Source organism: Balaenoptera ricei, chromosome 2 (assembly GCF_028023285.1).
Source record: "Balaenoptera ricei isolate mBalRic1 chromosome 2, mBalRic1.hap2, whole genome shotgun sequence".
NCBI classification, from domain to species: Eukaryota; Metazoa; Chordata; class Mammalia; order Artiodactyla; family Balaenopteridae; genus Balaenoptera; species Balaenoptera ricei.
In genome coordinates, this window is record NC_082640.1 from 114,681,964 (window position 1) to 114,706,421 (window position 24,458).

The 24,458-nt window shown below is 43.3% G+C and overlaps 1 protein-coding gene across 1 annotated transcript; it reads right to left on the minus strand.

Annotated features, from left to right (window-relative positions):
* Window positions 1-228: 228 nt before the first annotated feature.
* On the minus strand, window positions 229-4,043 carry RIPK3 (receptor interacting serine/threonine kinase 3). Its single transcript, XM_059915218.1, is given in 11 exon segments — window positions 229-452; window positions 1,008-1,068; window positions 1,212-1,565; window positions 1,804-1,895; window positions 2,006-2,083; window positions 2,086-2,169; window positions 2,375-2,421; window positions 2,547-2,692; window positions 3,193-3,500; window positions 3,648-3,790; window positions 4,024-4,043. Coding segments are annotated over 11 exon segments (1,557 nt in total).
* Window positions 4,044-24,458: the final 20,415 nt, after the last annotated feature.

Genomic DNA, 24,458 nt, shown 5'->3' on the forward strand with positions numbered 1-24,458 from the left:
CAGACACCGCAGTGCCTTCTACTCCCTCGATGTCAGCTCCCTCGCCTCTCATCTACGTCCCTTCCCATCCCTGGCTGAAGCTTTAGCCTCATTCGTGGTGCTTTGGTTAAAATCCCACCCATTTATTGACTCCTGGGGCCACAAAGACAGTTCGGGTGCAGGCCTGATGGCCCTCAGAGAAAGTCTAGGCTAGCTGCCTCAAGTCCAGGAGGCAGTTTAGAAGCTGCTTCAATTCCTGCTATTATGATACCAGCCCTGTGGCCCACTCCAGGGTTTGGGTTCTTGCCGTCCTTCTTTCGAACCTATTCCTTGGGGGGTGTGCTGGGGGCCCCTATCCATGCCCCGAGGTGCCAGGTCCTGCACGGATGAGGCAGTTCTTCCTTGTATAATCATATAGTTGTTGTTTCCAATCTGTACCCCTTGGCTATGAAGTATGGTAGGAAACCGTGGCCCTTTAAGAGAAAGAGTGATGACGATGGGATGGGAGGGTTAAGCGCTCTGGAGACTCAAAGTGAGGAGGAGCAGCAGGGTGGAGAGGCAGTGGCACCTCGTGTTCACCCTGGGGAAATGCAAGTATGGGGTCTCTGGGCCTGCCAGTGACTGGGTCAAGGTGTGCCTTCAGCCTTCCTCTTCAGGCTGCACCTTCAGAATTGGGTTTGCAGAAGCTCAAGAGGAGTGGCAACTAACATCTGAGACTCTGATATTTGGGGTCTTTTCTGATGGGAAACCCTCTGGGCATACATGGCAACAATGGAATGGAATTCAGGGGTTCACAGAGCTGGTGTTGGGGAAAGTCAGAAGGCTCAGGGGCAAATCCAGGCTTTGCTGTGTGACCTCAGTGGATGTCAGTTTCTTCATTTATAAAATGAGAAAGTTGGCTTAGGTGGCCTCTAGCCCTTTCTCATTCCCCTCCCCAAGTACCCTGGATCTATATTCGGTCTTGAGGAAGAAGCTGGTGGAAGAATTGAGCAGGGGAAAGGAAGGAGGAAGGAGTGGGGAGTGGGTACCTGGTACTGGATTTGGCCCTGGCGCCCTGGGAGGCCAGTTGGTGTCACGTCTCTCAGCCCCCTGCAAACAACACAGGGCTCTCAGGCCCCCTGTCCTGGGCCTTGTTCCCCTACTGCAGACCCCCTCAGCCCCAAGTCTCCCCTAGCAAGGGGACAGGATTCACAGGAGTCTTAGTGCATCCCCTAGTCCTACCAATGTCTCACCTGATAACCTTGGGGTCCAGGACCTGGGGTCCAAGCTGAGGTGGGGCTGGGCTTCTGGTTTTTGACAGGTAAGGTCTCTGGATTTTGAGGAGGTCGGGCTGTTGAATCTGAAGAGGTCTCTGCTGTCCAGGCAGGCTGAACCTGCCCTCTCTGGGCCCTGATGCTCTCAGGAAGGTTTGTACATTTTTCAGGAACAGACCTGGGGTACCCCTCCAGATTCAGGTTCATCATTTCAGAGACCATGGAATCATGGCTTCCTGTGGTTCCCCCAGGGTCATCCATTTCTGTACTTTCCGGGCCTGGCTTGAGGACAGACAACAACCTGTTGCTGCCCCTGTGCTCAGACAGGAACTACTTTACCCGCAAGGATGGGGAGCTGGCTGGGCATGGAGGTGGGAGAGCCAGAGCAAACCCAAGGGAGGAGTCTCTTGGTCCCTATCTGTTGCCTGGGAACTCAGGGATGGGGCGGGGACACTGGGGAGGACGAGAGTCAAGGCTTAGAGAACAGTGGTCAGTGGGGAGTCATTGGGTGGCCAAGGGAGCCACGTTGTGCCATCCTGCCCAGCTCCTAGGTGGGGTGAGGGCGTTGGGCACTCACTGTGGAGACTGCAGCATTCATCTTTTTACCGGATATATCTCCTTTCTTTACCAGATCGAGGACTTTCTGGGTGTTTGGTCGGCATTCTGGAGAGAAGGCAGAGTGGGTGGCAGGTGAGCAAAACTTCTTTACCAGCGAAAAGCCCCTGCTGACAGATCCAGGCCTACCTCAACTGCCAGCTAAATGGCCAGCGCACCTTGGAAGGAGGGCCTCTTCTGGGGCTCGTGGCTCCAGCAGTGCTGCATTAAATCCTTCAGTACTTCCAAGCCAGGATCTCAGGGCCAGACTGGGGCAGCTCAGTCAATGCAGGCCGGATCTGCCTCTCACACACTGCTTCCCGCAGCAGTGATTTATGGTCCACTATTGGGGTGTGGGTGTGAGGAGAAGGCAATCAGAGTATGAAGGCCACCTGCACCATCACGGAAAGGGGCAGGGAGTGTAGGAGATGTGAGGAGGGAGTAGGGCCGTCTGAGCAAGTAAACAGGAAGAGGAGGGCTTGGGGATTGGGGGTTTGGGGGAGGGGGCACCTGAGGTGAAGGATCCCAGAGTCTGCCTAGAGTTTTACTCTCAGCTTCTCTTCCGGCTAGCACTGCCCACATTAGGATCCCGAAGCTGCAGGAGACATAAAGCTGAGGCCTGACCCAACTGCTGACAAGACTCCTTTCCATATACCATCCCTTAGAAGGACCCAGAGAGGTGTAGAAACTGGGGATGTATGTTTGGAGTGGGTACCTTACCTGTAGACATCACTGGCCATGGAGGCCTTCCAGTTTATATCAGCCAACAGTTCTGGGGCCAAGTAAGCTGGGGTGCTCCCTCACTCCCCAGATCCTGCCCCTGAATGTGAGCCTTCCAGAAACGTGGACAGGCCCAAATCTGCCAGCTGCAAAAGGAGATAAGAAGGGGGAGATAGGGGATGGACAGGGCCTAGCAGCTTCCAGAATCCTTTCCTCTCCCCCACAGAAGGTGCAGGCCCTTCCGTGCCTGCACAGATATTATGGTCCCAGCCTTGTAAAGGGGGTGTGGAGGGTTAGCGGAATGGTAGGACCAGTGGGGCTCCTGGTTGGAGGTCTGGGTCCCCGCTCCATGGGGCTAGGTCAAGGTCTCAGTCTCCTGGACTAGGTCAGCCACGGGTCTTTGGAGGGCCCCGTGGGGTGGACCCATGGAACTGACCATGTTGGCCAAGGCCTCTATCACCTGGTATGGCAGGGGCTAAAGCTCCTGGATGAGCCTTGACACTTGGGCAGCCCTGTGTCCAGAGGGAGATGCTGAGGGTATTCAGAAGACAGGGCTGCAGCAGGTCCTCTGTCCAGTGGGTGGGGCTGGAGCAGCTCTGGGGCAGGACCTCGTCCAGGGGTTGGGCTGCGTAATGGGTGCCCTGACCTTGGCATGCAGCTCTGAGTCCAATAGGACGCTGGGGGGCTTGAGGTCCCGGTGTAGAAGCATGGGGTTCTGGCTGTGCAGGTAGCACATCCCGAGCACAAGCTCCTGCAGCAGGCGGCAGAGGAGCGGCCCCGGCCTTGGGCACTGGGGCTGTAGCAGCACCGCCAGGGAACCGTTCTCCATGAATTGAGTCACCGGAGCCGGCCCAGACACGTACTCCCACTCCAGTTTCTTTGTGACCCCCAGCAGGGGCAGCACATGATTGTTACACAGGCTTGCCATGGCCTTCACCTCCCTGGATATCGCCGGCTGGCACTCAGGAGAGGGTTGGAGCCGAGCTCCCTCCTGGGAAGATCCTTCCCTTCCGCACTCAGGCCCTGCCACGCAGCGGCCCCTCCTCCTCTGCCCAGCCTCCCAGACCAGACACCCGCCCGCAAGCAGCTCGGGGCACTCACACGAGTTCACGATCTTCACCGCTACTTCCAAACTCCAAGTCCTGTGCTGTGCCCGGAAGACAGCGCCAAATCCGCCTTTGCCCATGAACTCCGGGTTCTCCACTTCCTCGATGGGCACCAGCGGGGCTGAGGTACCGCTGTGCCTGAGGGAGGGGGCCTCATCACCCGCTGGCCAGGGCCCCAAGGCCGCGCGACTCCCTGCACCGCCCACCCCCCAGGCCCCGTGACTCAGCTCGTCTCGGTCAGTTCAATCCCCAGCCTCCCCCATGAGCCCCACTGTGCCCTGGCCTTGGCACGTTCTGTGAGTGAGTCCGTGGGTGCCGTGTGTGTGTGTGTGTGTGTGTGGCTGCGGAACCATATCTCACTCTCCACTCACCATAACTTAACACAAGACATCAGGTTGGAAGGTGCGAGAAGCTTCTGGAAGTTGCGAGCCCACACGGATGGAAGAGGGGTTGGGGGCCGGGAGAGGGGTCAGTCTCCAGGCCACTGCACGGATTCCGCTTCCCGGGTTGCTTTCTCTGCACTGCCTGAACCACTTCCTTCTTTGACGGAAGCCTCTGCAGTCCCGCCCTCGGGGGCAGGGGGAAGGGGGTGCCGGTGGGGTGCAGAACGTAAGCTAGTGCTGTTCCTCAGGTGCCGAGGCCGGGTTCATTGTCACTGGGTATGCAGGGCGCCATGGAAGGAGTCCTCACCTTCTAGAACCCACAACCAACTGCCTTCTAAGCTGGCGTCTCTCCCTTCTCCCACAGGATTCCCAGCTCCACCGCCAAGCCTGGGATGGTGAGGACTGGGGGGAGATGGTGCTGAGGAGGACATTATAGTCCTAAGCTTCTGCTTTCTCACAGCTGCCTTAAGATCATAGCTAACACGTGTCTAAAGCTCACCATGTAGGAGGTACATATTATAGATCAGCTTATGTAATTCTCACATCAACCCTAAGGAGATAGGTACTGCTTTTGTTACTTCCTTATAGGTGAGGAAATGGAAGCACGGATAGTGTAAGTACCTGGCCCAAGCGTGTGTGGAACTGACCTCCAAGCCTGGCTCTGAACCATCAAGCTTTGCTATTTTCACATAGGCTTCAGCTGCTGGGGGAGGTGCCTGGGGTAGGTGTGAAGCAGCCAACAGTCTGCATTCCTGCCCTTGGTAGTGATTTGTCTGCTGGCAAGACCAAGACCTACTCCCAGGGTGTTGTGGTCAGCTAGGTGAATTGGGCCAGCCAGAGGGTTGCTGATATTGTGGTGTATACTGCAGTGGAAACACCTCAGAGCCTCTCTGCCCTCTCCCCCCACGGCAAATCCTCCATGCAACTTCTCTGGTTAACAAATGTTCCTGACAAGCATATACTCTGGACAAGGGCCTTGGAGAACTCAGGAGCATGGGGAGCCTTAAGGATTCAGGGTAGACAGAAGGCGTCCATATTTTACCTGCCCAAGGCCTGACCATGGCTGGAGGTTGTGGAATTAGATACAGCCAGCCTTAGGCACTCAGTTCTTTATGGGGAGACCCAACCCTGTGGGTCATGGGTCATGGGCCAGGACTCACTGGAGGGTGCTCACCTTGGTGTGAACTTTCCATTTTGTCCAGTGGTCCAGGGGCCCTGCTAGTTGGAGCAAAAGTGGCCAGCAGTTAACTGTGGTTTCTCGAGCACCTGGAACTCCAGGATCCACATCATGAATTCTGGTGGAGTCAGTCCATGCTATTTTCAACCTATTTAGGGAATTGTTAGACTGTAGTCTCTTTAAAAGCTGGTACATGGTAGGTACCCAATAAATATTTGTTGAATTGAACTAATAAATGAACAACCAAAACTTTTGGGTCTTCCTTAAGATGCTGATCACCCCAGCTGGCACTCCATACTCATTGGGAGGAGAAAGGAGGCTGGGCTGCTTCTTTACGGTTTGGGGTCTCTTGCCTGCACCTACACAGCTGACAGAATCCATCTGAAGACTTTATTATGGCGATATGGTGGTATCTCACAGAATATAAAGGCAAGTTTGGCAGGTCCTCAAAAAAGTCTAGTTCAGGAGCTAAGAGCCATCAGAGAGAATAGCCATTCCTTTCATGATTCGTTTTGAGCTTGTGGGCTCAACACCTGGGCTCCACTTGAGGAGGGTAGTTAGAAAGGAGTTAGAAGTGTGTTTAAAAACCTTTTACAGCTGGATTTCCTTAGAATGACATACGACCCTGAGAATCAGGGGAAGCTACTGTAAAGCATAGGTTTGGGGATGGTGTCAGAGCCTATAATACTTTTTAATTTTTATTTATTTATGTATTTATGGCTGTGTTGGGTCTTCGTTTCTGTGTGAGGGCTTTCTCCAGTTGCGGCAAGTGGGGGCCATTCTTCATCGCAGTGCGCGGGCCTCTCACTATCGCGGCCTCTCTTGTTGCGGAGCACAGGCTCCAGACGCACAGGCTCAGTAATTGTGGCTCACGGGCCCAGTCGCTCCGCGGCATGTGGGATCTTCCCAGACCAGGGCTCGAACCCGTGTCCCCTGCATTGGCAGGCAGATTCTCAACCACTGCGCCACCAGGGAAGCCCTATAATACTTTTTGACTCAAAATAAACCAAGCCCCTTTAAGAGAAGGAGGGGTAGGGAGAGGAGCCTAGAGTGAGTACCTGAGAGGACCGTCTGCTTCTTTCTTCTGGCAGGAGGGGACTGGCAACGGAGAGTTGAGTCCTGGATTTTGGAGCTCTGGCCTTTCTTGAGGCCTGGTACCCCTGACCCCAGTTGTCCCAGGCTTTTGGAGTCTATTTGGGTGTCCCTCATCCCTTCAGTTCTCTACTGCTGATTGTCTTTGGTTACCTTCAGCCCAGCCTTTGTACCTGCTCTGATTCCCTATTCCTAGTTGCTGGGGTGCAAGTGGGGGTCAGAGGGTGTGGTCTCTCTTCTTGCATATTCTAGCCCTAACTAATTCTCATCTGTTGTTTGATTAAGAGATTAATCAATTATAGACCAAATGGTATTAACTGAGGTGACAGTAAAAAAGGTTATGGAGAATTTTTTATTTTTCTTAGTATTTGAATATTTTATATTAACATGTATTACTTTTATAAACAGTTAAAGAAGGAAAAAAGATCATGATGTATACAAAGGTTTAGCTGTAAGGATATTCACTGAAGTGTTGTTTATAATAGTGAAAAAATAGAAGCCTAAATATCCAATAATAGGAAAAAGATTGAATACTTCATGTAATAGAAGACTGTGTAGCCATTAAAATGATGCTCTAGACCTATATTTATTAGTACAACAGGTGTTTATCATATATCAAAAGAAAAAAGCAGGTTATAAAACAATATATACCATATAATCACATTTTTGTTTGTTTTAAAAATTCTCTTCCAGTAGTATCGCAGAGTTCGCAGAAGCCTCCCATGGCATAAATACCTAAATGCTATAAAAAGCACAACATACTTTAGAAGTAACTTAGAGACTTCCCTGATGGCACAGTGGTTAAGAATCTGCCTGCCAATGCAAGGGGACACGGGTTCGAGCCCTGGTCCGGGAAGATCCCACATGCTGCGGAGCAACTAGCCCATGCGCCACAACTACTGAGCCTGTGTTCTAGAGCCCACGAGCTACAACTACTGAGCCCATGTGCCACAACTACTGAAGCCCACGTGCCCAGAGCCCGTGCTCCGCAACAAGAGAGGCCACCGCAGTGAGAAGCCTGCGCACCGCAGCAAAGAGTAGCCCCCGCTCTCCGCAACTAGAGAAAGCCTGCACGCAGCAACGAAGACCCAACACAGCCAAAAATAAATAAATAAATTTATATTAAAAAATTAAGTGGCCCCATATTATTAATGCCCCCTGAAATCCAACAGAAGCAAACGGAATTCTCCCTAGAGGAAAGCATTCTCAATCCAAGCTTCTGGATTAAATGTAGCCAAATATAAATCACCAAAAAGTTACTAAATATGTAAGGATTCAAGTCACCACAAAAGAGAATCAGCAGGAACAATAATCAACAGGTTTAAATCTTTAAGGGCTCCAGAGTTTGGAACAATCAGATGATGTATCTAAAGAAGTTATTGTGAAATGTTTAAAGAAATAAAAGATGGAATAGAAAACATAAGCAAGGAATAAGAGATTATAAAAAATGCCCAGGTAGATTTTGGAAAAAAACAGAATATCAAGAAATAAAAAATTGTATGTAAGCATTAAAATTAAAACTGCAATGCAGAAGATATAGCTGAAGAAAGTGTACTAAAAGATGGATCTGAAAAAATTCATCAGAATGCAGCAAAAGAGACAAGCTGATAAAAACATTAAGAGTCAAAGAATGAGACAGTATTACAGTCACCAAACTGGCTTCTGCATGAGGAGAAGAGAAAGAAAATGGGGGCAAGGCAATATATGAGCAGCAAATGGCTGAAAAATTTCAAGAATTGATGAAAGACAAGAATTCACGAATATAGGAAGCACAATTTATGCCAAGAAGGATAAATATAAAGAAATCCACATCTAGATACACCTCAGTGAAACTGTAGAACAATTAAGACCAACAATCTAAAGACTAGAGAGAAAACATAGATCATCTACAAAGGAATACAACTAAACCTATAGCACACTTCTCGACAGCCACAGTGGAAACCAGAAGACATTGGAATGATTCAAAGTGCTAAAATAAAGGGGGGAAATCTATAAACATTGAATTGTATACCCAGTAAAATTATTTTTTGAGACAAAGTTTAAAAAAAAAAGACATTTTCAAATAAATGAAAACTGAGTTTAACACCTACAGACTCTTCCTTAAAGAAATTTCTAATGGATGTGTACCAAGAAGATGAAGAAAACTTACCCCAGATGGAACATGTGAAAGGCAAGAAGGAATACCAGTTTTCCCATAAGTTCAACCACAAAACCATTTAGCATCATATCAGACCCATAGAAATGAGAAGGTGTGGCTCACTGATTAAAAAAAGGATCTGCTGCTATTTACAATAGCCAGGTCATGGAAGCAACCTAAATGCCCATCAACAGATGAATAGATAAAGAAGATGTGATACCTATATACAATGGAATATTACTCAGTCATAAAAAGGAATGAAATAGAGACGTGGATGGACCTAGAGACTGTCATACGAGTGAAGTAAGTCAGAAAGAGAAAAACAAATATTGTATATTAACGCATATATGTGGAATGTAGAAAAATGGTACAGATGAACCAGTTTGCAAGGCAGGAATAGAGACACAGATGTAGAGAACACACATATGGACACCCAGGGGGGAAAGCAGGGTGGTGGTGGTGGTGGTGGTGGGATGAATTGGGAGATTGGGATTGACATATACACACTAATATGTATAAAACAGATAACTAATAAGAACCTGCTGTATAAAAAAATAAAATAAAATAAAATTCAAAAAAAAAAAAAGTATCTGCTGGGACTTCCCTGGTGGTCCAGTGGTTAAAGACCGCGATTCCACTGCAGGGAGCAAAAGGGTTCGATCCCTGGTTGGGGAACTAAGATCCTGAATGCCACATGGCATGGCCAAAAAGAAAAGAAAGAAAGAAAAAAAAAAAAAAGGATCTGCTACCAGCAATTCCACTTCTGGGTATATACTCAAAGGAATTGAAAGCAGCGACTCAAACTGATATTTATTCACCATTGTTTATGGTCGCATTATTTACAATAGCCAAAAGGTGGAAACAACCCAAATGTCCTTCAATGAATGAATGGATATACAAAATGTGGTATATACCATACAACGGAATACTATTCAGCCTTAGGAAGGAATAAAATTCTGACACATGCTACAATGTGGATGAACCTGGAAGCTATTATGCTAAGTGAAATAAGCCAGTCACAAAAAGACAAATATTGTATGATTCTACTTACATGAGCTACCTAGAATAATCAATTCATAGAGACAGAAAGAAGAATGGTGGTTTCCAGGGGCTAAGAGGAGGAGGGCATGAGAAGTTACTGTTTAAGGGATACAGAGTTTTAGTTTGGGAAGATGAAAAGTTCTGGAGATGAATGGTTTTGGTAATGGTTACACAACACTGTGAATGTACTTAATGCCACTGAATTACACACTTAAAAATGATTAAAATGGTAAATTTTATGTTAGGTATGTTTTACCACAAAAAGATCTGCTAAAAATATGATTCCATATATTATATAGGGAGATATGAAGATTTATATTAATAGACATTTAGTTATTTGATTTGAACATTTAATTTTACTGGGAAAAAACATTAAATTTTAGATATATATAAATAAGTGGGCAAATAGAAAAATGTTTAAAGTAATGGATGGTGGGTTTACAGGTGATTTTATTTTCTTATATTTTACATTCATATTTTCATCTGAAATTTCTAACTTTCTTAAAATGAATTTATGAAAGTTATACAGTAGTTCTACATCTCAGCCTCCTCTTTTCCCCCAGGACATCGACTAGAGATGCAGCAGCTTCCCTCTCCCACCTGTCACTACCCTAACCTGGAAGTCTACTCTGCTGCTCCCTCTTGATTTCTTGCAGCTGTAAGTCTGCTGGCATCACATTTAATACCTGATTGAAGTTGGCCCTTGGTGTCCCAATGAGGAATAGGGTTTTGACAGACATAAACCTGGGAGAAGTGACTCCAGTCAGAGAGGATGTCATAAGCAAAATTGCAAACTTTACAGTGTGAACTTTGGAAAAGGCAAGGAGTCCAGACTGGCTAAGTCACCTTTTCCCGTCATAAGTCATTATTATCATCATTATCATCAACAAGGATAAAAAGCTAGTCTCTTTTTAGACTTGATGTTTCACAAAGTGCTTTCATAGAAGGTCATCATGGCAAGCCTCTTAGATAGCCTCATCCACCAGAGGGCAGACAGCAGAAGCAAGAAGAACTACAATCCTGCAGCCTGTGGAACAAAAACCACATTCACAGAAAGATAGACAAGATGAAAAGGCAGAGGGCTATGTACCAGATGAAGGAACAAGATAAAACCTCAGAAAAACAATTAAATGAAGTGGAGATAGGCAACCTTTCAGAAAAAGAATTCAGAATAATGATAGTGAAGATGATCCAGGACCTCGGAAAAACAATGGAGGCAAAGATTGAGAAGATGCAACAAATATTTCACAAAGACCTAGAAAAATTAAAGAACAAACAAACAGAGATGAACAATACAATAACTGAAATGAAAAATACACTAGAAGGAATCAATAGCAGAATAACTGAGGCAGAAGAACGGATAAGTGACCTGGAAGACAGAATGGTGGAATTCACTGCTGTGGAACAGAATCAAGAAAAAGAATGAAAAGAAATGAAAACAGCCTAAGAGACCTCTGGGACAACATTAAACACAACAACATTTGCATTATAGGGGTCCCAGAAGGAGAAGAGAGAGAGAAAGGACCCAAGAAAATGTTTGAAGAGATTATAGTTGAAAACTTCCCTAACATAGGAAAGGAAATAGCCACCCAAGTCCAGGAAGCACAGCAAGTCCCATACAGGATAAACCCAAGGAGAAACACACCGAGACACATAGTAATCAAATTGGCAAAAATTAAAGACAAAGAAAAATTATTGAAAGAAGCAAGGGAAAAACGACAAATAACATACAAGGGAACTCCCATAAGGTTAACAGCTGATTTCTCAGCAGAAACTCTACAAGCCAGAAGGGAGTGGCATGATATACTTAAAGTGATGAAAGGGAAGAACCTGCAACCAAGATTACTCTACCTAGCAAGGATCTCATTCAGATTCGATGGAGAAATCAAAAGCTTTACAGACAAGCAAAAGCTAAGAGAATTCAGCACCACCAAACCAGCTCTACAACAAATGCTAAAGGAACTTCTCTAAGTGGGAAACACAAGAGAAGAAAAGGACTTACAAAAACAAACCCAAAACAATTAAGAAAATGGTCATAGGAACATACATATCGATAATTACCTTAAACGTGAATGGATTAAATGCTCCAACCGAAAGACACAGGCTTGCTGAATGGATACAAAAACAAGACCCATATATATGCTGTCTACAAGAGACCCACTTTAGACCTAGGGACACATACAGACTGAAAGTGAGGGGATGGAAAAAGATATTCCATGCAAATGGAAATCAAAAGAAAGCTGGAGTAGCTATATTCATATCAGATAAAAGAGACTTTAAAATAAAGAATGTTACAAGAGACAAGGAAGGACACTACATAATGATCAAGGGATCAATCCAAGAAGAAGATATAACAATTATAAATATATATGCACCCAACATAGGAACACCTCAATACATAAGGCAACTGCTAACAGCTATAAAAGAGGAAATTGACAGTAACACAATCATAGTGGGGGACTTTAACACCTCACTTACACCAATGGACAAATCATCCAAAATGAAAATAAATAAAGAAACACAAGCTTTAAATGACACAATAGACCAGATAGATTTAATTGATATTTATAGGACATTCCATCCAAAAACAGCAGATTACACGTTCTTCTCAAGTGCGCACGGAACATTCTCCAGGATAGATCACATCTTGGGTCACAAATCAAGCCTCAGTAAATTTAAGAAAATTGAAATCATATCAAGCATCTTTTCTGACCACAACGCTATGAGATTAGAAATGAATTACAGGGAAAAAAATGTAAAAAACACAAACACATGGAGACTAAACAATATGTTACTAAATAACCAAGAGATCACTGAAGAAATCAAAGAGGAAATAAAAAAATACCTAGAGACAAATGACAATGAAAACACGAAGACCCAAAACCTATGGGATGCAGCAAAAGCACTTCTAAGAGGGAAGTTTATAGCTATACAAGCCTACCTAAGGAAACAAGAAAAATCTCAAGTAAACAATCTAACCTTACACCTAAAGAAACTAGAGAAAGAAGAACAAACAAAACCCAAAGTTAGCAGAAGGAAAGAAATCATAAAGATCAGAGTGGAAATAAATGAAATAGAAACAAAGAAAACAATAGCAAAGATCAATAAAACTAAAAGCTGGTTCTTTGAGAAGATAAACAAAATTGATAAGCCATTAGCCAGACTCATCAAGAAAAAGAGGGAGAGGACTCAAATCAATAAAATCAGAAATGAAAAAGGAGAAGTTACAACAGACACCGCAGAAATACAAAGCATCCTAAGAGACTACTACAAGCAACTTTATGCCAATAAAATGGACAACCTGGAAGAAATGGACAAATTCTTAGAAAGGTATAACCTTCCAAGACTGAACCAGGAAGAAATAGAAAATATGAACAGACCAATCACAAGTAATGAAATTGAAACTGTGATTAAAAATCTTGCAACAAACAAAAGTCCAGGACCAGATGGCTTCACAGGTGAATTCTATCAAACATTTAGAGAAGAGCTAATACCCATCCTTCTCAAACTCTTCCAAAAAATTGCAGAGGAAGGAACACTCCCAAACTCATTCTATGAGGCCACCATCACCCTGATACCAAAACCAGACAAAGACATTACCAAAAAAGAAAATTACAGACCAATATCACTGATGAATATAGATGCAAAAATCCTGAACAAAATACTAGCAAACAGAATCCAACAACACATTAAAAGGATCATACACCACGATCAAGTGGAATTTATCCCAGGGATGCAAGGATTCTTCAATATACACAAATCAATCAATGTCATACACCACATTAACAAATTGAAGGATAAAAACCATATGATCATCTCAATAGATGCAGAAAAAGCTTTTGACAAAATTCAACACCCATTTATGATAAAAACTCTCCAGAAAGTGGGCATAGAGGGAACCTACCTCAACATAATAAAGGCCATATATGACAAACCCACAGCAAACATCATTCTCAATGGTGAAAAACTGAAAACATTTCCTCTAAGATCAGGAATGAGACAAGGATGTCCACTCTCACCACTATTATTCAACATAGTTCTGGAAGTCCTAGCCACGGCAATCAGAGAAGAAAAAGAAATAAAAGGAATCCAAATTGGAAAAGAAGAAGTACAACTGTCACTGTTTGCAGATGACATGATACTATACATAGAGAATCCTAAAACTGCCACCCGAAAACTGCTAGAGCTAATAAATGAATATGGTAAAGTTGCAGGATACAAAATTAATGCAAAGAAATCTCTTGCATTCCTATACACTAATGATGAAAAATCTGAAAGAGAAATTATGGAAACACTCCCATTTACCATTGCAACAAAAAGAATAAAATACCTAGGAATAAACCTACCTAAGGAGACAAAAGACCTGTATGCAGAAAACTATAAGACACTGTTGAAAGAAATTAAAGATGATACCAACAGATGGAGAGATATACCATGTTCTTGGATTGGAAGAATCAACATTGTGAAAGTGACTATACTACCCAAAGCAATCGACAGATTCAATGCAATCCCTATCAAATTACCAATGGCATTTTTTACGGAGCTAGAACAAATCATCTTAAAATTTGTATGGAGACACAAAAGATCCCGAATAGCCAAAGCAGTCTTGAGGGAAAAAAACGGAGCTGGAGGAATCAGACTCCCTGACTTCAGACTATACTACAAAGCTACAGTAATCAAGACAATATGGTACTGGCACAAAAACAGACACATAGATCAATGGAACAAGATAGAAAGCCCAGAGATAAACCCACGCACCTATGGTCAACTAATCTATGACAAAGGAGGCAAAGATATACAATGGAGAAAAGACAGTCTCTTCAATAAGTGATGCTGGGAAAACTGGACAGCTACATGTAAAAGAATGAAATTAGAATACTCCCTAACACCATACACAAAAATAAACTCAAAATGGATTAGAGACCTAAATGTAAGACTGGACACTATAAAACTCTTAGAGGAAAACATAGGAAGAACACTCTTTTTTTTTTTTTAAAGTATTTGTTTTATTTATTTATTTTATTTATGGCTGTGTTGGGTCTTCGTTTCTGTACGAGGGCTTTCTCTAGTTGTGGCAAGCGGGGGCCACTCTTCATCGCGGTGCGCGGGCCTCTCACTATCGCGGCCTCTCTTGTTGCGGAGCACAGGCTCCAGACGCGCAGGCTCAGTAATTGTGGCTCACGGGCCTAGTCGCTCCGCGGCATGTGGGACCTTCCCAGACCAGGGCTCGAACCCGTGTCCCCTGCATTGGCAGGCAGATTCTCAACCACTGCGCCGCCAGGGAAGCCCAGGAAGAACACTCTTTGACATAAATCACAGCAAGATCTTTTTTGATCCACCTCCTAGAGTAATAGAAATAAAAACAAAAATAAACAAATGGGACTTAATGAAACTTTAAAGCTTTTGCACAGCAAAGGAAACCATAAACAAGACGAAAAGACAACCCTTCAGAATGGGAGAAAATATTTGCAAATGAATCAACGGACAAAGGATCAATCTCCAAAATATAGAAACAGCTCATTCAGCTCAATATTAAAGAAACAAACACCCCAATCCAAAAATGGGCAGAAGACCTAAATAGACGTTTCTCCAAAGAAGACATACAGACGGCCACGAAGCACATGAAAAGATGCTCAACATCACTAATCATTAGAGAAATGCAAATCAAAACTACAATGAGGTATCACCTCACACCAGTTAGAATGGGCATCATCAGAAAATCTACAAACAACAAATGCTGGAGAGGGTGTGGAGAAAAGGGAACCCTCTTGCACTGTTGGTGGGAATGGAAATTGATACAGCCACTGTGGAGAACAATATGGAGGTTCCTTAAAAAACTAAAAATAGAATTACCATATGACCCAGCCATCCCACTACTGGGCATATACCCAGAGAAAACCGTAATTCAAAAAGACACATGCACCCGAATGTTCATTGCAGCACTATTTACAATAGCCAGGTCATGGAAGCAACCTAAATGCCCATCAACAGACGAATGGATAAAGAAGTTGTGGTACATATATACAATGGAATATTACTCAGCCATAAAAAGGAATGAAATTGAGTCATTTGCTGAGACATGGATGGATCTAGAGACTGTCATACAGAGTGAAGTTAAGTCAGAAAGAGAAAAACAAATATCGTATATTAACGCATGTATGTGGAACCTAGAAAAATGGTACAGATGAGCCGGTTTGCAGGGCAGAAGTTGAGACACAGATGTAGAGAACAGACATATGGACACCAAGGGGGGAAAACTGCAGTGGGGTGGGGATGGTGGTGTGCTGAATTGGGCGATTGGGATTGACATATATACACTAATATATATAAAATGGATAACTAATAAGAACCTGCTGTATAAAAATATAAATAAAATAAAATTCAAAAAAAAAAAAGAAGGTCATCACAAGCCTGTGAGGTCAGACCTATTGTCAAATTTTGTAGATGAAGAAATAAAAAGGCCTCACTTTTTTTTTTTTGGTCTGAATGTGAAAAACAAACATAAATTAAGAACCTTTATTACTGTGGCAGTGCAAGTCCTTCCCACTGGCACAAGGTTGCTTTGCTTATCAGGGGAACCATTATCTCTTCTCCCAGCTGCTGAAAACCAAACCCTCCTCAGAGAGGGAAAGGGTACAACTATGGGCAAATTAACTGTCACTTTTGGGGAGTGGGCTGCACTCAACTTAGAAAAGTCACAAAACAAACCCCAGGGTTTGAGCAGAGAAGAGTTATGGAGAAAATGTTCCACTTGGAAAGGAATCTGTGATACTGTGATTTATAACTAGAAATAGATAGGTGGTCTTTGACCCTGTTCTTGGCACAGAGCTCCTAAAACACTTGGAATTTCCAGTGTTGAGAGAGGAAAAGAGGTCTTTTGCTACATTAATGAAGTGTCTTTTGGAAAGCCCTGAGGTAACGTAGGGATGGGGGCTGGTGGCCAGAGGAACCAACTTTGTGATTAGAGGGTTGGAAGTTTCGGTACCCCCTCCATCCCCAAACTCTGAGGAGGAGAGAGGGGCTGGTGGTTGAATCAGTCACCAATGGCAATGAGTTAATCAATCATGCCTATGTAATGAAGCCTCCATAAATCCTCCAAAGGATGAGTTTGGAGAGCTTCCAGGTTGGTGAACACATGGTGGGGAGATTGGCACCTGGAGAGGGCGTAGAAGCTCTGTGCCCCTTTCCATACACCTTGCCCTGTGTATCTCTTCCATCTGGCTGTTCCTGAGTCATATAAATGCCTTTTCTAATAACTAGTAATCTAGTAAGCAAAATGTTTCTTTGAGGTCTGTGAGTTGCTCTAGCAAATTAATTGAATCCAAGGCAAGGTTTGTTGGAAACTCCAATCTATTGCCTGTTGGCTAGAAACCCAGGTAATAACCTGGAGTTGAGACTACCGTCTGAAGTTGGTGGGGGGGCAGTCTTGTAGGACTGAGCCCTTAACCACCTGTGGGATCTGATGCGATCTCCAAGTAGATAGTGTCAGGATTGAGCTGAACTGTAGAACACCCTGCTGGTGTCCAAGAATTGCTTGGTGGTGTGGGACATCCCCCATAAAACACACATTGGAATTGGGTCCAGTACCTTTAGGAGCCCACCTGAAGTGGTCCCTGCTTCTCTCTGCTCTTGGATTCTTTTTTGCGTAGCCCTCTCCAGTGCCCAGGGCATGTTCTTCTCCTTTAGTGTTCCAAGCAGGTCAAAAGTCTCTTTTCACTTGTTTTTCCTTAGCAAAGTGAGAGACTGATGCTTTCCCAAAGAACCATACTGTCTAGGGCCACCTGCCCCAGCAAATGGAATCCCTGTTTATCATCTGTTTCTTCACACAGCGGGTCTCCCAGTGGTGTCCCACTGGCAGAACCTAAGTTGCCTGTCTGCACACTCAAGGCAAGGGAGACTGGAAAGGGTAACTTCTTTTTATTCTACCTTAGCATGAAGGGACTAAAAAGATTTTGAGCAGCCATCAATGACAAGTGTCCACACACATACAACAACCATAATGCACCTTCTACTATCAGTGTGGAGTCCTTCTCTCTTCACTTACTGTATCTAGTTAATGTTGATGATCTAATTTCTGTGCTCTCCTAGACCCTCTCATCCCGGTAAGGCAGTTTTCCCAACTGGATGTTCTCCTCCCTCTCTTCCCCTTGTCTGTCTCTCTCTCTCGTAGGGAGTTGACTATAGCCTAATGGTCAAAGGTCCAGGCTCTCAGATCAGGCTACCTGGGATTCAATTGTGCCTCTGCAAGTTACTAGCTCTTTGACATTTACCAAGTTACTCAACTTCTCTGAGCTTCAGTTAATTATAGTACCTACTGGGCTGGGCTGCTGTGAGGATGAAATAAAATAGTACAGCGCATTTCCAGGCACATGTTATGTGCTTAATAAGTGATAGACATTAATACAATCAACATTATTGCATTTCCAATCTGAAGAACATTTCTAATTCACTATTGGTAGAGCAGAGAAAAATGATTTCACTGCTGCTCAGTGACATAGCTAGCTTTTCCTTCTGGTAAATTCCCAGCCCCACCCTTTCCTCCCAGGGATCCTTTTATGACTCACCCATCAGGTATTCTCACTCCTCTCTCCCAGACAAGTGTCCTGAGGGAGCGATTGAGGAAGTCAGTTGTGTCCCTGCCTGTGGTCTAGAGGAGTGCGGGCTTTAATCCTGAGGCTCTAGCTTCTTGGCTGTAAGGTTGTCTAAGGTTGAGAAGGTCACATGGTTGACCCAAAGATGGGCTTTGGGCCTGAGGCAGCTGTTTTGGTGCTCCCTGCCACACATTCTCAGGCCGCCTTTGATTTGAGCTGCAGCTGCGGTGGATGGCCCTCGACCCTGCCAGTGCCCCATCCAAGAGGCCTGTCTCTGTTTTTCTCCCTCAGTTGACAGAATTGTGGTGAGAGGAGAGGAGAGTTAATGCCTTGGGGGTGACCCTCACAGTGGAGGACATGGGTCAGTGCCCCAGCCTCCTTTCTTTCGAAGGGTCAATTCTGGGGTGTGTTCTACAGTTCTTCAGAGGGCCTCTGGCTAGACTGAGCTCCACAACAGTAGCTAGCTCAATAGGTACCTTTTGGGGGCATTTTCTCCTTCCCTGACTCACATTTTATGCTCTGTCCCTCCTGACCCTTGGGACCACCCTCCAGGAAGTCTCAAGTTCTGGTCTCAGGCGCTATTTTCAGGGGAACACAATCCAAGCCCTCTGCCCTGTTTCCTCTTCATTGTTTATCCTCTGAATGTCTTTGTGACTAGGATCCCTCCCTGTCTGGAAAGAAAGAGGAAAGGAGGGGAAAAGAAGGGAACAGAAATGAATCTAATTCTCTCAGAGATGGGGAATCATGTATTTGGGCACCTATGGCTCTCTCATCTCTTATCTCATTCAAATTTTAGCAACAAACCTGTGAGGCAGATAATTATTAGTCGCATTTTATGGATGAAGAAACCGAGAGGCTGTGAGAGGTTAAGTAACTAGCCTGAGGTTATACAAAAACTGTGTGGCACAGTGGGGTTTTAAACCCAGATCTACGCTCCTTCAGCTGCTTTCTTTTATGGGTGAGGGGCTTTGAAAGAATCTGGAAGCTGGACTTTGAATCAATCAAGTAAGACTATCAGCTTTTTTAAGCTAAATATTTGAACAGTGTTATTGAAGTAGAGCTGACATTCAGTAAACTGCACATATTTAAGGTGTACAATGTGATGAGTTTTGACATACGTATATGTCGGTGAAATTATCACTACAATTAAGGTAATGAACATATTTATCATACCAGAAACTTCCTTGTGCCCCTTTTCAATCTTTCACTCTGCCTTTCTATGCTATTTCCCCTTTCCTGGTAACCACTAATCTGCTTTCTGTCACTTTGTGATTGGTTGGCATTTTCTATTTTATATAAATGGAATCACATAGTATGTATTCTTTTTTGTCTGACCTCTTTCACTTAATGTGATTATTTTGAAATTCACCTATATTGTTGTGTGCATAAGTAGTTTATTCCTTTTTATTGCCAAGCAGTACTCCATTGTACCACAATTTCTTCATCAGTTCGCCTGTTCATGGACAATAATTTTTGGCTAATACAAATGTACATGTCATGTACATGTCTTTGTATGGACCTATGTTTTCAATTCTCTTGAAAAAATATCTAGGAGTGGAATGCTCAATCATATGATAGGTATATATTTAACTTTTGAAGAAACTGCCAAACATTTTGCCAGCATGGTTGTACCATTTTACATTCCCACCAGCAATGGGTGAGTCTGAGCTCACACGGAACTATCCACCACAGAGGGTCCTAAACAAGATGAACCCAAACAGACCTACACCAAGACATATTATAATAAAAATGGCAAAAATTAAAGATAAAGAGTGGATTCTAAAGGCAGCAAGAAAAAAACAAAGAGTTAATTACAAGGGAACCCCCATAAGGCTTTCAGCTGATTTCTCTACAGAAACACTGCAGGCCAGAAGGGAGTGGCAAAATATATTCAAAGTCTTGAAAAGGAAAAATCTGCAACCTAGAATACTCTACCCAGCATGATTATCATTTAGAATATGAGGAGAAATAAAGAATTTCTCAGACAAGCAAAAACTAAAAGAATACAGCAATACTAAACCTATCCTAAAAGAAATATTGTAAGGTCTTCTTTATATAGAAAAGAAGCAAGAAGATATAGGAAGGAGAAAATCATAATTGGAAAGTAAACCACTTAAATTAGCCAGTGTACAGATCAAAAAGAAAAAAGAAACTATTTGTGCAACGAGGATCCCATGTGCTGCAACTAAGACCTGGCACAGCCAAATAAATAAATAAATATTTTTTAAAAAAGTAGAAGAAAAGAGAGAGAACCCAAATAAACAAAATAAGAAATGAAAAAGGAGAAATCTCAACTGATACCACAGAAATACAAAAAAAAAAAAAAAGAGAATACTATGAACAATTATATGCTAACAAATTTGACAACCTAGAAGAAATGGAAGACTTTCTAGAAACATACGGCCCACCAAAACTGAATCAAGAAGAAACAGATAATTTGAATGGACCAGCCACTAGAAGTGAAATAGAATCTGTAATTTAAAAATTCCCTATAAACAAAAGTCCAGGACCAGAATGCTTCACAGGTGAATTCTACCAAACATACAAAGAAGAACTTATACTGATTCTTCTCAAACTCTTCCAAAAGATTGAAGAGGGAACACTCCCAAAGACATTCTATGAAGCCACCATCACACTGATACCAAAACCAGACAAAGATACTACCAAAAAAGAAAATTACAGGTCACTATCTTTGATGAATATAGATGCAAAAATTGTCAACAAAATATTAGCAAATCGAACCCAACAACGCATAAGAAAGATCATACACCACGACCAAGTGGGATTCATCCCAAGTTCACAAGGATGGTTCAACATATGCAAATCAATCAATGTAATCCACCACATAAACAAAAGAAAAGTCAAAAACCACATGATCATCTCAATAGATGCAGAAAAAGCATTTGACAAAATTCAGCATCCATTCATGATAAAAACTCTTACCAAAGTGGGTATAGAGGTAACATATCTCAACATAGTATAAGCCGTTTTCGACAAACCCACAGCCAATATAATAGTCAACAGTGAAAAGCTGAAAGTTTTCCCACTAAAATCTGGAACAAGACAAGGATGTCCACTCTCACCACTGCTATTCAACATAGTATTGGGGACTTCCCTGGTGGCACAGTGGTTAAGAATCTGCCTGCCAATGCAGGGGACACGGGTTCAATCTCTGGTCTGGGGAGATCCCACATGCCACAGAGCAACTAAGCCCGCGAGCCACAACAATTGAGCCCATGTGCCACAACTACTGGAGTCCACACGCCTAGAGCCCATGACCTGCAACAAGAGAAGCCACCGCAATGAGAAGCCCGTGGACCGCAATGAGGAGAAGCCCCCTCTTGCTGCAACTGGAGAAAGCCTTCATGCGTTGGGTCAAGTAAGCAATGAAGACCCAATGCAACCAAAAATAAAACAAAAAACCCCCCAAACTCCCCCCCCAAAACCCCATAGTATTGGAAGTCCTAGCCACAGCAATCAGACACACACACACACACACACACACACACACAAAAGAAATAAAAGGCATCCAAATAGGAAGGGAAGAAGTAAAATTGTCATTATACACAGATGACATGATACTATATTTAGAAAACCCTAAGGACTCCACACAAAAACTACTAGATCTAATAAATGAATTCAGCAAAGTAGCAGGATGCAAGACTAACATTCAGAAATCAGTTGCATTTCTTTACACTAACAATGAAATATCAGAAAGGGAATATATTTCCCACCTCTCATAGGACCTGATCCATGACCAAGTCTCATTTAATTTTTCCAACTCAGAAAATTGCTTTACTTAATATCTTTTGAGTGTCTCTTATGTGCCAGGCACTGTAATTATGCATCATACACTTCTATCCACCCATTAACCTTAAGTACATACTAGTTCCCCCATTTTATACATGAGGAAATTGACACAAAGATTAAGGAGTTTTCCCAAAGACAACTCTGAAATGGTGAAGCCTAAATTAGCCCAGGTCTATCAATCTGACTCCAAATCTGTGTTCTTCCCACTATACTATACTACCTCTCTCCTTCCTACTTGTCTGAGCAGACAGAAATTACTTTCCTTCCTATCTCTTCAACATTACTCCATATCTTCACCTATTTTTTTTAAAAATTAAAGTATTATTTACCATGTTGTGGCAATCTCTGCTTACGGCAAAGTGACTCAGTTATACACACAGAGACGTTCTTTTTTTAAATATTCTTTTCCATTACGGTGTATCCCAGGAGATTGGATATAATTCCCTGTGCTATATAGTAGGACCTTGTTGTTTATCCATTCTAAATATAATAGTTTGCATCTACCAACCCCAAACTCCCAGTCTATCCCTCTCCCTCTCCTCCTCCCGCTTGGCAACCACAATTCTGATCTCTATGTCTGTGAGTCTATTTCTGTTTTGTAGATAGGTTTGTTTGTGCCATATTTTAGATTCCACATAGACGTGATATCATATGGTATTTGTCTTTCTCTTTCTGACTTACTTCACTTAGTATGATAATCTCTAGTTGCATCCATGTTGCTGCAAATGGCATTATTTCATTCTTTTTTTATAGCTGAGTAGTATTCTATTGTATATATGTACCACATCTTCTTATCCATTCCTCTGTCAATGGACATTTAGGTTGTTTCCATGTTTTGGCTATTGTGAATAGTGCTGCTATGAACATAGGGGTGCATGTATCTTTTCAAATTAGAGTTTTGTCTGGATATATGCCCAGGAGTGGGATTGCTGGATCATATGGTAATTATACTTTTGCCTGATGATTCAGGAGAAGCATAGTTGTTGCTGAGACCTGAGAAAAAAGTATCCCTCGGTACAAAGTGAGGACTCCAAATAGTTGCTGTAGATGTCGTGGACAGCATCCCTAAAATAGGATAACCATGACTATCATAAAGCTGCTTCTTTTTTTTTAAATAAATTTATTTATTTTATTTATTTATTTTTGGCTATGCTGGGTCTTCATTGCTGCGCGCAGGCTTTCTCTAGTTGCAGTGAGCGTGGGCTACTCTTCGTTGTGGTGCTCGGGCTTCTCATTGGGTGGCTTCTCTTGTTGTGGAGCACGGGCTCTAGGTGCGCGGGCTTCAGTAGTTGTGGCATGCGGGCTCAGTAGTTGTGACTTGCAGGCTCTAGAGCGCAGGATCAGTCGTTGTGGTGCATGGGCTTAGTTGCTTCCCGGACCAGGGCTCGAACCTGTGTCCCCTGCATTGGCAGGCGGATTCTTAACCACTGCGCCATCAGGGAAGTCCCACTGCTTCTTTTTAAAAAATATTTTTTTAATTTATTTTTAAAAATCTTTGGCCGCACTGTGCAGCATGCGGGATCTTAGTTCCCTGAACTGGGATCGAACCAGTGCTCCCTGCACTGGGAGCACGATATCTTAACCACTGGACCGCCAGGGAAGTCCCAAGCTGCTTCTTCTTAACTATGAAAAGAACTTGATTCATTCTGTGTAATATATCATGAGAATAATTACATGCTAAGTCAAGAATATCTTATATTAGAGGAAATATAAGTGACTGAATTTTATGGATAATCCCTACATCCCATTTCTCTAGTTTGCAGAGGCTACTAATTGACCCCAATTGTCTTTCTTCCCATATTCTTTAGTAACAGAACCTGTTATTTTCAGGTAAATATATATCCACTTGGAATAAATAGATTTCCCAGCCTCCCTTATACCTATATGTGGCCATGTGACTAAATTCTGGCCAATTGGAAGTAAATATAAATGGCGTGGGGAGGGAGTGGTGTGCATTCTTCTGCTCTTCGTTTTCCTGTTGGTTTAAAAGTGAATGTGATGGCTGGACCTTGAGCAGCCATATTCCATGAAGTGGGATGCTAAGGATGGTGGAACAGCAAGATGGAAGGAGTTGGGAGTCTCATAGTTGTGGCATTGACATACTACACCTTGAATTTTTACCTGTAGAGCCTTTATATGGGAGAGAAATAAACTTTTATCTTATTTAAGCCACTGATATTTCAGGTTTTTATGTCATACCCAGCCAAACCTAATTCTAACAGATGCACCTAGTTATTAAAACACTATCTCTTACCAACTCTTTAATTGGTCAACAAATATCTTCTATCAATCTCTGTATCCCAGAGCTTAGCATGGTGACGGCACATAATAGATGTTCAATAAATGTGAGAGATTAAATATACAAATGGACAGTGGCCAGACCACATATAACAATAGAACTCTGACTTGTAATCTGCAGCAACTCCCCAGTCCATTATCTACAGTAAGCAGCCTAGGAAGCCAGCCTACTCTATATGTCAGGCTTGCAGGAAGTCAGACCACTATTTCTAGCGACCAGCCTAGGAAGCCAAAAAATAAGTCCTGTAACAATCTTCTCCAAACAGCTAGATCTTGA